At 43.2% G+C, this 16,648-nt stretch overlaps 1 protein-coding gene across 8 annotated transcripts in view; it reads right to left on the reverse strand.

The window, feature by feature from the left end:
• LOC144780983 (uncharacterized) overlaps positions 1-16,648 on the reverse strand; it is a 1,867,627-nt gene that overhangs the window by 593,679 nt on the left and 1,257,300 nt on the right. For all 8 annotated transcript variants that reach the window (XM_078659579.1, XM_078659581.1, XM_078659578.1 and 5 more), the window contains 2 exons: positions 12,392-12,529; positions 2,166-2,309 (listed from right to left, as the gene is read on the reverse strand). In XM_078659579.1, coding sequence (XP_078515705.1) covers positions 2,166-2,309; positions 12,392-12,529 — 282 coding nt within the window. The remainder of the gene's footprint in view (positions 1-2,165; positions 2,310-12,391; positions 12,530-16,648) is intronic.

Consider the following 16,648-nt stretch of genomic DNA (forward strand, 5'->3'; position numbering starts at 1 on the left):
ATTTAGATTCGACTTTACAGCTGGCCTGATGCAGATTTTTTTTGTTGTCTAGGGCTTCCTAGGGTGTAGTGAGAGATTGTTATTATTAAATAGAAGGGGGTTCCCCGGTGAGATTTAATGATTAAAGGGCAGGCTATATGGGGTAAACTGGCAACATAGAAAAGGAAAACCCTGCCCCCGGGATAAGTATAGGTCCAACACAGGGATCCTATTAATACAAGTCGACCATCACGTAGGAGTAGGAGCTACACATACACACCACTAAATTTTTATGTTTTCAAAATTTCATTCTATTTTGTTAAACAATTAGTTATTTTTTTTATATTTTGAAGGGGATAAAAACACATCACATATATTTATCCCGGGGGCAGGGTTTTCCTTTTCTGTGTAGTGAGAGATTGTTCTCCTAATGAGTTCGTGGGTAAAGGCTGAGCCAGACCATTTCCCGGGGTTGAAGCAAACAGCTGATGAGAGGTGTCACAGCTTAGCTCTTTGTAGATCATTGATTGAATTACAAAAGTCAAAAGACTGAACAATGATTTCTTGTTGATGAAAGACTGTGATGTTTTTTAATGGATGCATTAACATCCTTAACGTGAATTGCACTGGGATTTTGTCTAACGGAAAACAAGACGAGAGAATGATCGTGCCAAATTATTGGTGACTCGCCATGAAATGCTGTGAGTTTTTAGTGAAAATCCTGTCAAATATGTGGTCTTTGTCATGTGTAGTTCTGTTAGAGGGTCTTTGTATATCCGTTCAGTTATTGAGGTCTCTCACTACAATGATAGAGGAGTATTGCAATGAAATAGAAGCTAACTGTTCTTAAAACATCTGGGTGGTAGCAGAGGATGCAGAGTAGGGCCAGATGAAATTTTATATTTTGCCAGTTGCGTAAGTACAATAACGTCAACAGGAAAAATATAGCGTGGCTGTTCGTAGCAATTGTGTAGTTGGTGCTTTGTTTAGTGTGAACTGAAGCCTGGCGTAAAAAATGGATGCAAGGACACATTTTATGCTAAAATAGAGCGATACATGATGGATTTGCATTTCAAATAATGATTTCTAATTTCATGTAATTTTACAGAAATGTCACTTAGTTATGCACCAGCAATTTAGACACATGTGTTTACCTTTAGTGCAGACTACACTGTTCTCGGGTAAGACAGAAGAAATCAGACCACTGAAAATCTACAGAAACGTATGTTCCTACTTCTTACCGATACCTGATACCCACAGAGATAAACGTAGCCCTGTTGGAGACCTAGACAGAGGCATGGTATGGGTTTCTATGCCTTTCCATTGGTGTAATCTCTGCACAAAACGAGGAATTGGAGACAAATGCACCCAATTCTTCAGTCTAGGATTGTGAGGGGCAGATTTGCTTGATACATTTTTAAAGGTGAATAGAAAATACACCTTTTTTCACTGCACCTAGCATGTCTAATGGATTCGCAAAGTACCTTTCTTCTCTATGCCACTTCCTGTTTCAGGGCAAGAAGACAGAACATACAATGGATGGTAGACCAAAAGGATCCTTTAAACCCAAACCAGAAGTCCCCCAGGATAAGAGTCAGGGAACACTCTGTCTGGTGGGAATTTCCATGCCTTTAGCACATTCGAGACACTTCCTGGTGGGGATTTCTATGGCTTTAGTGCATCTACCATTGTGACAGAAGTACTGAAGGTAGATTATTTTTGGCACCGCTGTGCAATCTTTTTATTTTACTGAATCTAACTCCCAAACACGGAGTTTGGTTCCATAAAACAAAAAAGCAATGGCCCTCTTGTGCAGGGAGTTTACTCAGGGCACTTGGATTTTAGGGCTCAATTGATGGTCCTGGGAAGGGACATTCGGTCTCTCTGTTTAGCTCAGGGCAACGGCCATTGTGACCTATCACGGGGTGGTCAGTCTGAGAGTTTCTGACAGTGGTAACCCGCTGAGGCTCCACCATGCAAAGCCTGCACTTCCCATCCTTCTTAATGGAGCTGAGGAACACAAGTATGTCCCTGTGTGATCACCACCAATGTTATGCTGGTGCTTCTGTCCCCCAAATTCTATATGTAGAATCCTGAAGAGAGTTTAAAGGTTAAGCTCGCAGAACAGAATACTTTCATATTTTATAAATGTGGTCAGACTGTATATAACTAGGATAGATCTCTACCTTGACATAAGTTATGATTCTGTCCGGTTGAGAAGTGGGCTGCAACTTCAAATGGAACAACTGCAGCTCTCCCGGAGACAGCTCCTCGTGGCTTCTGTGTCTTTTCGTCCTCTTGGCGCTCTTCCCTTGGAGCCTAGATGAATGCTAGAATGAAACAAATTAGATCCCATGTGTGTCGCACATGCTTTCAAGTAGTGCCCATCGTAGATATATATATATTTTTAAATGTTACATTGTCATTTCTTAAAGTACAATAACCATTAAAACACAGCAGTCATAGGAGTACAGATGCAAAATTGAAAGCCTCACTTAGTTGAGCCATGCCAGTTTCTACTTTAAGCAGCCGAAAGTTAAAAGACTCAACATGGAACATTAAAAGTCACTTAACTGTAACCCACCCCCCACCTCACCCCAGGCTCCATCTTCCAATGCAGTCAGAGTTACCCATCATTTACCTTCTTTTTCCTCTGCCCCTCCTAAGGCCAGATATTATCGGCCAGTCCTCCAGCCTACTATAGCTTATTTGCCAGGAACAACCTTTTATTTTCCCTCGGGCCCCTCATGGGGTTCAGTCAGGGATTGTGTCATGGCTCCCAAAGATATCAGATCTTCAGCCAATGTCTCATCTTGTCTCACCTTTCTCATATGCACCTCCTGTGCTTCCACCCATTCCAGCAAATCACGTTGCCAGTCCAATAGGCCAGAGGGCATCGGACTCAGCCATTTAATGGCAATACGTCTCTTAGCTAGGGTCAGACCAAGCATTAAGAATTTTCTGATTAATTTCTTCTTTTTTTTTTCGGGGTAAGACCCAGTAGGCATTGCATGGTCGTGAGTGAAATAGCCCAGCCCATGGAGGTGGTGAGCTGTTCCAATGCCCCTACCCAGAATTTTGTAATGATGGGACGGCCCCATACCACATGAAAAAAGTCAGCCATCACACACTTACATCACGTACACCCTGGGTCCAACGCTGGGTATATATTATGTGGACTTTTAGGGGAAAGGTAGGCAATGTGTATTATATGGGACTATATAAGCTTAAAAAAAAGTTATTTACCTTCGGTAATGCCTTATCTGGTAGACTCTATCTAGCCACAGATTCCTTACTTTAGAATTTCCCCCGGTGTCAGACTGGATCCAGAAGATTTTCCTAAACAGTACCCCTACGTGCCGGTAGGTAGCATCACTTGGCTCCACTTGTGTCATCAATTGTGCCAGAAGTGATGTCCACTCCACCTATGTAGACGCCACCCAGGCACGCTGACATCAGTTCTTTTCTTTCCGCACCAACCTACACTGATCTGAAGAAGAGCTATCCCTCAGCCGCTTTTTGCCTAGACTTTTTTCGAAGTTTTGTCGACTTCTTTTGAGATGTTTTCAGCTAGGTGTAGCAGGGATGTCCTCCAAGAAGGTCAGCTTCAAGACCTTCGGCGCCTCTTATTAACCGATGTCAGTGACGGAAGGCATCTTGAAGGCCTCTGGTGCCCTAAGCGCAAACACGACCCAAAATCTTGCTCCAACTGTCACGCCATGAATCCCAAGGCCTTGCGGGAGCTATCCCTCAAACTCATGGCTGCTCCGGTACGACGCAGCAACATTCGAGCTCCCGGTCAAGCGAAAGGTCCCGGGAGTGGTCGCTGAGTAAGAGATCCTCATCGCACTCCAAGTCTTTACGAAGCTCAGGTAAGTCTCATCATAAGAAAAAGAAGTTGATGAGGTCTTAGATTTTTCCTCCATCGGCAACGAGAAGAGGGAGCCTTGACATTCAAGGCCTGGCTCGGTGGTAGAGCTTGGGCCAACTCCTTGCATCCCCAGTTTTCCGGGAGCCGAAGTGACCCCCACCCAACAGAAAGAGTGTTATGAGGTCATACACCTCATATTTAGGCGGCCTCACCTCTACTGCGTGCCTTCAGGCCTCATTTAGTTCTACGCCACCAGCTCTGGCCTTGGCTGCAGTGGGGCCTCATGGATCCAGTCCTAGATCCGGAATGGCGCTGGTCATATGAGCTCGACCTTCCCTGACACCGGACCCCGATGAGGATGCTCCTGGTACCCGTGGCCTCGATGCCATGATCCCAGTGCTGCAGACACCCACCGATAGCGCCATCCCAATTCTGATATATAGCAGGTGTCAACTGGAACCTTGCCTCCTAGACTGGAGCCTGAGCCCTATTCCCCTGGGATTAGGACTCAGGTGGGACTGGGAAGGATCACTGGACCCTAAAGAATACTAGCCATATGAAAAGAAACCTGTGAGGATCTGGGTGAAGCTAGTGGACTGGATACTTTTCCAGAAACTGGTATGCTTTATTTCCCTACTGTGCTTCTGTAGTAGGAGCCAATGATGCAGTGGTGGTGCAGAGGGCGGCTGAGGTCTTGGACCTTCAGTTACCCTCATTGGCAGTCAAGATAATTTGTCTTAACAGCAGTTCTACAACCATTTCTCCCATTCAACAAACTCCTCTGTGATGTCATTTTGGGGACTTGGTCCAAACTCAACCCAGGGGCTCCTGTCAATAGGGTGATTGCCTGCAACTATTGCATTGCTTCAGGGGGTCCACATTTCCTCACCCAACACAGTACCCCAGAGAGCTTGGTGGTCCAAGCTTCAACATCAAATGTAAATCCTGGCACATTCCCTACCAACACCCCCGGATAGAGAATCCAAGGGGCTGGACTCTTTGATTAAGAAGATGTTTTCTTGTGCCAGCATGGCATTGCGGCCCGTGAATACCACATGCTTTTTGGGCCGCTACTCATACTCTCTGTGGGACATGGTTGAGCAGGTGCTGCCTTCAGTCCCGGAGGAGGCCTGGGCCGCGCACTCTCAAGCTGTTGCTTATAGGAGAGATGTAGCGTAGTTCCCTATAAGTTGTGGAATTGACATGACTGTCTCACTGGGCAGAGAGGTTTCATTGACAGTGGACTTGAGGTGCCATGCCTGGTTGAGGCTGACTGGCTTTTCGGGGGATGTCCATTCCTTGTTGTATAGTTCCTACATATCTATGTTGGATCTGCATGTTTAGACAACTAGACTGATTCCAGGCACCTCTAAAGGATATGTCAGTCTATAGGCCAGCTAGCTCACAGTGCCACTATGAGCTCCTCTTACCAAGGAGTGAATATTTTCTGGCAACTGTCAAACATGAGACCCCTGACCCCCCAGAGATCATAGAAACAGTGCAGTACTTTAGCTCAGTCACTTGTGCTTACTGTGTCTCAGAGAGATATGCAGAATAAACGGTAGGGACGTTTTCAATAAGTATTTATTGACCCAGCGTCATTCTAGTATAAAATACTTGTGCTGCAACATTCATTAGACATAAACAGATCTATACGATTATGAGCACCAGTAGAGTAAAGCAATGATAGAATTCTACCATATTACCAACAAGTGAACTAGCAGAATGAGGACACACCAAAAAAAAGAATTCTACCATAGTGCTAATACAAAGAATATATGCAAGCATATAGATACATAAGAGTAATATTGCATACTCCTACGATGCTAACCCTTACTATATGTACCTAAATGTACCTAGCATGTACGTAGGTGTATAGCCTTCGGTAACGCTTTTTCTGGTGGATACAATATCTACCTGTGGATTCCTCACCTTATGAATATCCCCTGCGCCAACATTATGTAGAAACTTTTTCCTAGCTCTCCACGCCGACGAGGATGTCACAACAATGCTACGGCTCCGCTCACGGTTCCACATGACTCCACCGGAGCCATGATAGGGACTTGTCGCAGTGAGGAAGTCAGTTCCACCCATTTTTTCCATGCCTCCAAGGCGAACAGGTGGACCGACAACAGATTCAAAGTATATACACAGTACACAATATTCAAACAAATACACATAGCATAAAATCAAAATGAAAGCCAAAGAATATAAGCATTTCCTATGAATATACAAAGATAGAAGGAAGAGAAAATGTAAAACAACATGTTAAACAATGTGACCTTTAAGGTATACAAGGGTGGACATCGAGTAGGAGGGTGGGTCAGTGAGAAATCCACAGGCAGATATTGTATCCACCAGAAAAGCGTTACCAAAGGTAAGTTGGGCCTAAGTTCACCTGTTGGGCCTAAGTTCACCTGTTCTCTATTGTTGCGGGATCTAAGACTCTGCACTGTTTCTGCACTATTATTTACTTGGTCGTTTACTGGTCTTATATATGTACTTGCTGTTATCCTACCATGCTATGCTATGCTATGCTATACTATGCTACCATATTGTACCCAATAGTGTATTTAATCTCCCTCCTGTTGCCCCTACACCTGTTTCTGTAAAGCGCTCTGATATCTGCAAAGATCTTGTTCGCGCTATATAAAACTTTGAATAAATAAATAAATAAATAAATAAGTAACTTGTTCTTCTGATGGATACATCTGCCTCACCTTGTGTATAGATTCACACAGCAGTCCCACTCCCGGAGGAAGGTGTCCACACTCCTATAGCAAAAAGTCCTGCAGGACAGAGCGTGTAAAGTGGCCCTGCCTCCTCATCTCGGAATCCAAGAAATAATGCTTTGCAAAAGTGTGGAGGGAGGCCCAAGTCGCTGCCTTACAAATGTCCACTATAGGTACACCTCTGGCCAAAGCAAAAGTTGATGACTTGGCTCTGGTAGAAATACCTCTAATACCTTCATGAGGTTCCTTACCAGCCAGGGCATAGCAGATCTTGATGCACAAGATGATCGATCTAGAAAGAGTGCGCTTGTGCACAGCCTTGCCCTTCATGCTTCCAACGTAGCCCACAAAGAGCTGATTGTCCAATCGTAAGTCCTTAGTCCTGTCCAAATGAAAGCTTGCCGCTCTTTTAGGATCCAGGCGGTGAACTATCTCCTCCTCCTTGGAAGGGTGAGGGGGAGGATAGAACACAGGAAGAGTAATGGGCTGTCCTAGATGGAAGGGAGTAACCACCTTAGGCAGAAAGGCAGCCCTGGTCCTGAGGACCATCCTTTCAGCATGTATAGTCAAGAATAGAGGTTTTGAACTAAGAGCCTGAATCTCGCTCACCCTCCTTGCTGAGGTAATAGCCACAAGAAAGACCGTTTTAAAAGACAGAAGTCTCAAAGGACAACTATGGAAGGGTTCAAATGGGGAACCGATCAAGAAAGTTAAAACAAGATTTAAATCCCATTGAGGCATAACAAAAGGGGGAAGGCGGAAACCTATTGGTAAGGCCATTCATAAATGTCACAACAGTGGGAGATTTAAACAAAGACGGCTGATCCGGCCAACATGGAAACGCCGATAAAGCCAACAAATAGCCCCTAACAGTGGCCACAGCCCAACCCTGCTGAGCCAAGAAAAGTGAAAATTGAAGAACATCTGACAAGTGGGCCTATAAAGGATCAATGAAACTCTCTCCACACCATTTCACAAACCTAGACCACCTATAGGAGTAAATAGACTTAGTGAAGTGTCACCTGGATGATAAAATATTATCCACCACATCCGGCGGGAGAGATAAGGAACTCAGGTTGTCCCGTTCCATGTCCAGGCATGAAGGTGCAGGCTCTGGAGGTGGGGGTGTAGAACCTGCCTATGCGACTGCGAGAGGAGGTCTGATCTGAGAGGGAGACGGAGCAGCAGGTGCGATGAGAGGTGAAGTAGATCTGTGTACCACACTCTTCTTTGCCAATCCAGGGCGATCAATATAACTTGGGCCCAGTCTTGGCGAATCTTCCTCAGAACCCAAGGAATCAAGGGTATGGGAGGGTATGGGAGGGTATGGGAGGAAAAGCGTAAAGGAGTTGTGAGCTCCAATCTATCTGAAACGCGTCCCCCAATGCTCCCTGCTTTGGATACTGTGTGATGGACCACCTCCAGATGAAGCCACCACTCGTGATCGGCCGAGTAATGCCAACTGAGACTGTCCGCACGAACATTCAGCACACCGGCCAGATGATTCGCAAATAAGCAAATCTGATGGTCCTGCGCCCAGGACCAGAGTCGCAGAGCCTCTCAACAGAGACGATACAACCCTACCCCTCCTTGTTTGTTTATGTACCACATCGTGGTAGTGTTATCTGTCAGGACCTGAACCGACTGCCCGCAAAGGGAAGGAAGGAAAGCCTTTAGCGCCAAACATATCACCGCAATTCCAGAAGGTTGATGTGAATCAACCTTTCCTCTGGAGACCAAAGACCTTTGACCTCGAGATCCCCCAGATGATCATCCCACCCTAATGTGGAGGCATCCATGATCACTGTGGCCTCCGGTGGAGGAGGTTGAAAGGGCTTGCCTTGAGACAGGTTGCCCTGCACACTCCATCAAGTCAGATCCGCTGCAGTGTCTCTGGCGATTCTGACTGACTCCCTGCGATCTCCGTTGTGTTGAAACCACTGCCTGTGGAGGCACCACTGGAGTGCCCTCATGTGCCAGCGTGCATGACTGACCAACAGTATGCAGGTAGCAAACAGACCAAGCAGGCGAAGGACCTTCAGGACCGGAACAACCGCTCCATTGTGGAACAAAGGAGTAATCTCCTGAATGTCGAGAATCCTCTGAGGAGGTAGAAAAGCTCGACACACAGTAGTATCCAGTACCACCCCTATGAACAGGTTGCTCTGAGAGGGCACCAGGTGACATATGGGCACCTTTAAATGAAAAGCCCAAGTTGAACAACAGCTGGGTTGTTACTCGCAGATGATGAAGCACCATCTCCGGCGACTCCGCTTTGAGCAGCCAGTCATCCAGATAAGGGAAAACTGTAATCCTCGACCTCCTGAGATGAGCTGCCACCACTGCCATCACCTTTGTGAAGACTCGAGGTGCAGTAATTAGACCAAACGACAGGACCGCAAACTGGTAGTGCTGCAACCACACCATAAAACTGAGATACTTCCTGTGCGACTTCAGGATGGGAATGTGAAAATACGCATCCTGTAAATCGATCAATACCATCCAGTCCTCTTGCTGCAGCACCAAAAGAACCTGAGCAAGAGTAAGCATCTTGAATTTCTCCTGTTTGAAATAAAAATTCAAGACCCTGACGTCCATGATCAGATGTCACCCGTCTTCCTTCTTGGGGATCAGGAAATTCCAGGAGTAGCATCCCTGACCCCTCTCCTGCTCCGGGACCACCTATATCGCACCTTTCTGTAAGAGAAGTAAATGGTCCTTTGAACAAAAACCTTGACAAGGAAGGTAAGGAGGAGGAAATTCCCGAAAGGGAAGGGCGTACCCATTGTCTACAAGGTTTAATACTCAAAGGTCTGACGTGACCAATTTCCTACCCTGTAGAAAATGAGACTACCGACCCCCTACAGGACCTACATGATCCAGGATGGGGGATCTAGGGCTGCTTTCCTGCGTTACTAGGGGGAGCAGGGGAGGTAGAAGAGGAGGAGGAGAGATTGCGGGTAGACCTACGTTTGCGACCCTTGGCTCTCCCTCTATGGGACTCATAGAGCAGATTTTGCTGCTACTGCTGAGGTTGGCGCAAGCCACGAAAGGAAGACCTCACAAATCCACGATATTTTTTATAACTAAACCCCCTTGACTGGGTTTGCAGACCCAAGGGCTTCGCCGTAGCTCTGCTGTCTTTGAACAAGTTGAAGGGCAGAATCCGCCTTCTCCCTAAAAAGCTTTGATCCATCAAAAGGCAAATCAACAAGAGTATCTTGAAAATCCGAGGAAAAACCAGAAGATCTAAGCCAAGCTAGCAATGGAGGAACCCATACCTCTCGACATCGAATCAGCTGTATCCAGGCCAGATTGAATAACCTGTCTAGCAGCAGCCTGAGCATCTGACAAAAACTCCATAAAATGTCCCCGCTCTGCATGAGGTAACTTGGGCGCCAATTGTTTAGCCGAGTCCATCAAGGCATGTATATAATGGCCCAATAAACAGGTAGCATTGGTAGATTTAAGAGCCATGCTGGAAGATGAAAAGACATTCTTAGTCCACTGCTCCAGTTTCTTAGAATCCCTGTCAGCAGGAGCCTGGGGAAAGCAACCAAAGACTGTTTAGCGCAGGATGCCAGTACCACCAACCTTTCTGGAGAAGAATGAGAATACAGAAAGAGTGGATCTCCTGGAGCAGACCTATACCTTCTTGCCACAGATTTAGACACAGCAGGAGAAGAGAGTGGTTTACGCAATGCCTCAAGAATAGGCTCAGTCAAGGCTTCATTAAAAAGTAACAAGGGCTCAACTTTTGAAGAAGGCAAATGTAAAACCTCAGTGAGCAAAGTTGGCCTAAACTCAGCAGTTGGTAACTGTAAGTCCAAAAGCTCTGCTGCCTTTTTTTTTAACAGTATGGTATGGGGCTACCTTTTGAGGTGGAGAAGCCCTTGTGGAAGAAAGCTCCCACTCAGAAGTGTCCAGCCCACTTGCGTCCTGTATACCTTCAAAATCATCCATTGATTCATTTATCTCACCCTCTTCAACCTCCAGCCTTTGATACTGTTCCTCCTCCAGGAGTCTCTGCGCCTCTCTCCTTGATCGAAACCTAGGAATCAGCATTGCCACACTGTTGGTGCCGACATCTCTGGAGCCGGCGTCAAAGGAGGATCTGATGGCGGAAACGACGCCGCACAAAGCCAAGAGGAAGGTCCACCAGATGGCGCCGGGGACTTCATGAGCGGCGTCGAAACCCGCCGAGCCGGAAACTGCAATGAGGGTGCCATCAGCATTAAAGGCACAAAGGGTGCCTGGGCATAGTGCTGATGCACACCCAAGATGAAGGGCAGTGGACCAACGGGACCTGAAGCTGTTCCGGAGGGGAAGGCTGCCTTAGCAAATACTCCGTACATTGCATTTAAAAAATGCGCTGGATCTGATCCTGGAGTAGGAAATTGCGGCAATGGATTCGACCTAGAATCTAAACGAGAAGAATCCGGCGTCGGAACAGCTGGATCCACCGGAGCCAGAGGATCGACCTCGTGCACAGGAGAAGCAGGAGAAGAAACAATCTGGAGCGGCAAACCTTCCAAATCCGACGAACCCCTCAGTGCTGGAGACTGCGCCGGAGTGCCCTTAGACCAAGGAGATCTCTCTGGAGTCACTCGAGGAGAAGGCGAAGGCAAAAGAGACACAAGTTCTTTTTGACGATGGGGCCAGCAAAGGCAACCTCGAAGCCTTACCGTTCGGTGATGGGGCCAAGATTCATGTCTTCTTTTCTTTTTGTGTTTCCTCGGCTTTGATGAATGTGAAGCCGACGACTTCGACTTCCACTTAGCTCTTTTACGGCCTCTTCCTACCTTCTTCTCCTTAGCCATAGAGAGCTTAGCTTAGCTTCCCGTTCTTTAAGAGCCTTAGGCTTCATCTTCCTGCAACTGGAACAGTCCTCCAAGCCATTATCAGACGACAAGCACCATAAACAGTCTTCAAGGGGGTCAGTGATGGACATGTGACCCCCACACTCCCTGCAGGGCTTAAATCCAGACTTCCTCGAACACGACATCCCAACAGCAACAGTTTTTAAAGATAGAATACAAAAAAGTATCTTGACAAAATGGAGAGAGACAGAAAACCGTTACGCGTCGACAGCGCGGAAAAAAGGGAACTGACGTCATCACGCAGACGAGGCTCTCTTATGGCTCCAGTGACGTCATGCAGAATCGCAAGTGGAGCCATGGCATTGTGACATCCTCGTTGGCGTAGACATTTTCAGCTGAATTCTGGCACAGGGGATATTCATAAGGTGAGGCATCCACAGGCAGATGTATCCATCAGAATATAGGTTCAATTTATATATAGCTTAGCGTCATAAAAATGAGGTAGCATCTCCATGAAACCTAGACACATAGAGACTTGAATTGTAGCATATTGTAATGTCCCAATGAATGTCCTGATTATCAAAACGTGACACGGTCTCCAAGGAACAGAAAGAGTAGTCCCTTATTTACCGCCACCGGTACATTTTTATCTATGTATCTACCTGGGGTTACAAATGTGGGTCAGACACTCTGATGAGTAGATTTTATATAACATTTCAATTTATTAGTGATTATTATTCCTATGACTGTGAACAGTTTCTGACAATCAAGCATCTTTAATAAAGGTGCGAGACCAAACCTAAAAGAGAAGAGGTAGTACATGGGTGTTAGATACCTTGTATCCTTTTATGTTGGCTATGCTTCTGACATTCGTTTTAAACATAATGATAATTTTTTGGAAGTGATATAAAAGATGTATTGCAATACAGTTGCGTCATTTCAACAACATGTTATTGACAAATCTCTCTATAGCTATGATAAAAATGTACCATATTTTTAGAGTTGGCTATTCCATGCGGAGCGGGTGTTGTTTGTCCATCACTGGATGTCTCTGTGTCATGTGTTAGGTCTTCTTTGCTCTTCGATTTCCTTAGTTTTCTCACACGCTTTCTCACTACTTGTAATGGCTGCAGAATGAAAACAGGCAAATAGGTACTGACTGCAGGAACATCCAACAGTAACAAATGGTTTCTTATTATGATGCTATCTGAAGGTGCATTACCTGAGTACGTTTCTTAATAATGCTGTCTTCGCGCAAAAGGCAAACAAAGATAAGCAACATCGAAAACAAAGCATATCAAACAAAAATATACACTTCCAATGCAATAGTATGAGGGTTTATTAACTAACGAGCTTTGTGCAAACCTTGTCAGACTCTCACCCTTTTCGTAATGAATGCCTTTTTATATTTTAAGCAGCTCAGCATTTCTATTGCTAATGAAGCTCAACATCATATCACAGCATCAGAAGGACAGGCATCAGAAGGTAAGCACTGTAGCCAAATATATACCAAATAAGGAATCGAGGAGCAAGCAATTTTCCTTCGGTACGGTTCTTTCTATAGGATATGAGACTCTCGCAGATGACTACTGACTACTGAACCTCTTCAAAGGTGCCAGCGTGGATCCAGAGATTTTATTAAAGCACTTTCTCGCAGTCCTTTCCAGCATCACTAGAATTGGCATCAACAGTATCATAACATATATGCTGACTGACATATGAGGCACTACGTGTTTCCGATGAACTTTGTTTTCTTGATTTTCCACAACCCCAACAGCTTAGGGGTGTAAAAAGATGGAGTACAAAAATTGAAAGGATGCGAAAAACATCATGACAGGCGGAAAGGAGGGTTTTAGTAGTCTGTGGAAATTTTCTTATCCATCAGAAAGAACATTACCAAATGTAAACATTTTGTTGTTCTATTGAAACAATCCCTGGAGTACTCTCAATTAAATGATCCCAAAGTCATCTATGGCTATTCTGTAGTCTCTAGCCCCCATGTTGCGACACAGCCACATGATCCATTTCCTCCTGTAGGCAAGATAGTACGGTCAGAAGCAAAGGACATGGTTGATATATTCTTTTGTCTCAGGACAGAGAGGGGAACTTGTATCTAATTCGGTAGAGGGGTAATGCCATTTAGCTTTGAATGATCGTAGCGGCAGGGTCTCAATCCGAAAATGAATACAAAGTTGTATCGAGCGGAAGATCAATCGCATCTTTGTACTTTTCCAAACAGTAAACATCTTTAAACTCATACAAGGCTGAGGTCAGGGAGCTCACCCTCCCAGTCCTGTGGAACCCTCCATATACATTTCTCCAGTAAATCCCCTTAAGAATGGACATTGATACTCTAGATGCAGTCTCTGGATTCGGCCAAAGGATTCCCACACCCAAGCTCTGTTAAGCCACTTTTGTTATACTCCAGCCATGGGATCTTAAAAACCTCTGGGAGATTTAAAACGTCATCAAGGTCCATCTGATAGGGTCCTAAATCTGCAGAGGACCAAGTCCTCCTCCACTTCAATAGGGATGTATGTCCTACTCTGTGAGGGAGGGGTCTATGACCTAGATCTAACCGGAGGGGTATAAGTGGGGTACTAGAGGGAAGGTTAGTGAGAAGTCATATAAAACAGTTTTCCACAAACTCCACATCGCTTCCATTCTCATGCCCTGTAGGAGGCTGGCTTAGTATATGATGCAAACTTATTTAAGTGAAGCACCCTGCACTAATCCAGACAACCCTTATTGTGATTTTAGTGGTCTTAGTCAACCATAGAAAGCTCTCTAAGTGATATCTGTTGGGTGCAGAGCAGGAATATCGACGGAGAAATATCGTTTGGAGGAAACATCGACAAAAAAAAAAATAGTTTGCCAAGAATATCAACTGACAGGTAAGTAATATTGATTACAAAAATATAGTTGTAATAAATATTGTTTACAAAAATATAGTTTACAAAAATATCGATGTATTAATAATGTTATGTATTTTAGTGTTTTTAATGAGAATTGTTCGTCATTTTATTACATGTTTTGGAATTGTACTAGTTGTTAATTTATTTTATGTTTAATTTTGCGTTATTAGTTCCGGAGCGGGTTGTGGGTTTATAGGGGAATAGGGTGGGAAGTAATTTAAATATATAAAGTTAATTGAATAATTCATGTGCTAATTCATTAATAATAGTTTAATAATTAGTTGTTAATTAATTTCAATTAGTCAATTAATAATTAATTATGTTAATTGATTAATTAATTTTAGGTGTGTGTTGTGGAGTTTATATGTGTAAATGCGTGAAGGGTGGTAATTAATTACGTTTTTATTGATTAATTATTAAATACTTTAAAAATGAATTACCATTAATTAATTAGTAATTATTAATTGTAATTAATTTTAGGTGTGTGTTTTGGTGTTTATATGTGTGTATGGTGTGAAATCTGGTAAGTAATTAATCTTTTATTGATTAATTAATAAATAACAATACATTCATTTTCATTAATTAATTAGTAAATATTAAATGTAATTGTGTAATTAATTTTAGGTGTGTGTTGTGGATATTATAGTCTTAAATAATGTGTAATTAATTATTTTTTATTATCTTTGTTAATATTAATACATTTAAATTTCTATATTAATTATGTTTTTATTGGAAATTAAATGTAATAAAAATATTGATAGTTTTGTTTTTTATTGTTTTGGGATCCAGCGCTTTCCCTACTATTGCACTCACTGGAGTGGGAATAGAAATTTTTACCCCTACGCTATCCAACGCTTTCTCTACTGTTGCACTCTCTGGAGTGGGAATAGTAATCTTTAACCCTACGCTATCCAACGCTTTCCCTACTGTTGCACTCTCTAGAGTGGAAATAGTCATTTTTAACCCTACGCTATCCAACGCTTTCCCTACTGTTGCACTCTCTGGAGTGGGCATAGTAATTTTTACCCCTCCGCTATCCAGCGCTTTCCCTACTGTTGCACTGACTGGAGTGGGGATAGTAATTTTTACCCCTACACAATTCCAACACTTTCCTTACTGTTGCACTCACTGGAGCGGGAATAGTAATTTTTACCCTCCCGCTATCCAACGATTTTCCCTACTGTTGCACTCACTGGAGTGGGAATAGTAATTTTTACCCCTCCGCTATCCAGCGCTTTCCCTACTGTTGTCCTCTCTGGAGTGAGAATAGTAATTTTTACCCCTCCGCTATCCAACTACTAATGTTTTTATTTTGTTATTAAATGTATGTATTATTTTTTTAATACTTTAATGTGTTAATTAACTATAGAATATTCCATTTTATTCAAAATGTTTTATATATGTGTTTATTATATTTTTTTATAATTATTAAAGTTTATAAATTAAATAAAGATAATAGTTAATAAAATGTATTTAAGTAAATATATGTATATGTACACATTTTTTGTGTTTATATTTATTAAATTAAGTTTATTTGTTATAATTACTTAAAAAAAATTAATTTAATTTATTTTGTTAATAATACTAATATTATTTAATTATTTAAGTTATGCTATTTTTTAAAGGCGATATTTTTTACATCTATATTTTTGAGTCGATATTATTGTATTTACCTGTTTAAGTATAGGGAGTGTATATTTTTGTAATCGATATTTTTAAATCGATATTTTTGTTAACTTTATTTTTGTTATCGATATTTAAACATGGAACCATCTGTGGAGAGCAGCCTTCAGACCTCTTCCAGAAGGAGTGTAGAGGAGCTTGTTTACCAGTACTAATCCTATAGTGTGGGTTAAGTGAAAAAGAACCACACAGTGTAGTTATGAAGAACATGTTACTAACCTTCGGTAACACATTATTTGGTAGAGACTCTATCTACCTGCAGATTCCTTACCTTTGAATTTCCCAGGCTTTAGGCTGGATCTGGAAAGGTTTGCTGAGCAATACCCCTTGCACACGCAATTGGGTGACTCCATTCGGCTCTGCATGACATCGGTGGCGTCGTTAGCGTTGGTCATGACATTGTGGTACCTATATAGGCACCACCTAGGCACATGGACGTCTGTAATTTTCATTTTTTCAATGCCAGAAGCGCAGAGCCACAAAGTAACTGATGTATTTGTGTGCAAAACTAGGGCCCTGAAAAGAGGAGTAACCCTAGCCCTACAACATTAAATCCTTCTTTCTCAAAACAATTTGTAGGATTTGCTTGAATTTATTATCTTTCCCTGTGTCTTCTTATGTGTATATTTTTTGTTTCTACATTTTGTG

This window comes from Lissotriton helveticus, chromosome 9, assembly GCF_964261635.1.
Source record: "Lissotriton helveticus chromosome 9, aLisHel1.1, whole genome shotgun sequence".
NCBI lineage: Eukaryota > Metazoa > Chordata > Amphibia > Caudata > Salamandridae > Lissotriton > Lissotriton helveticus.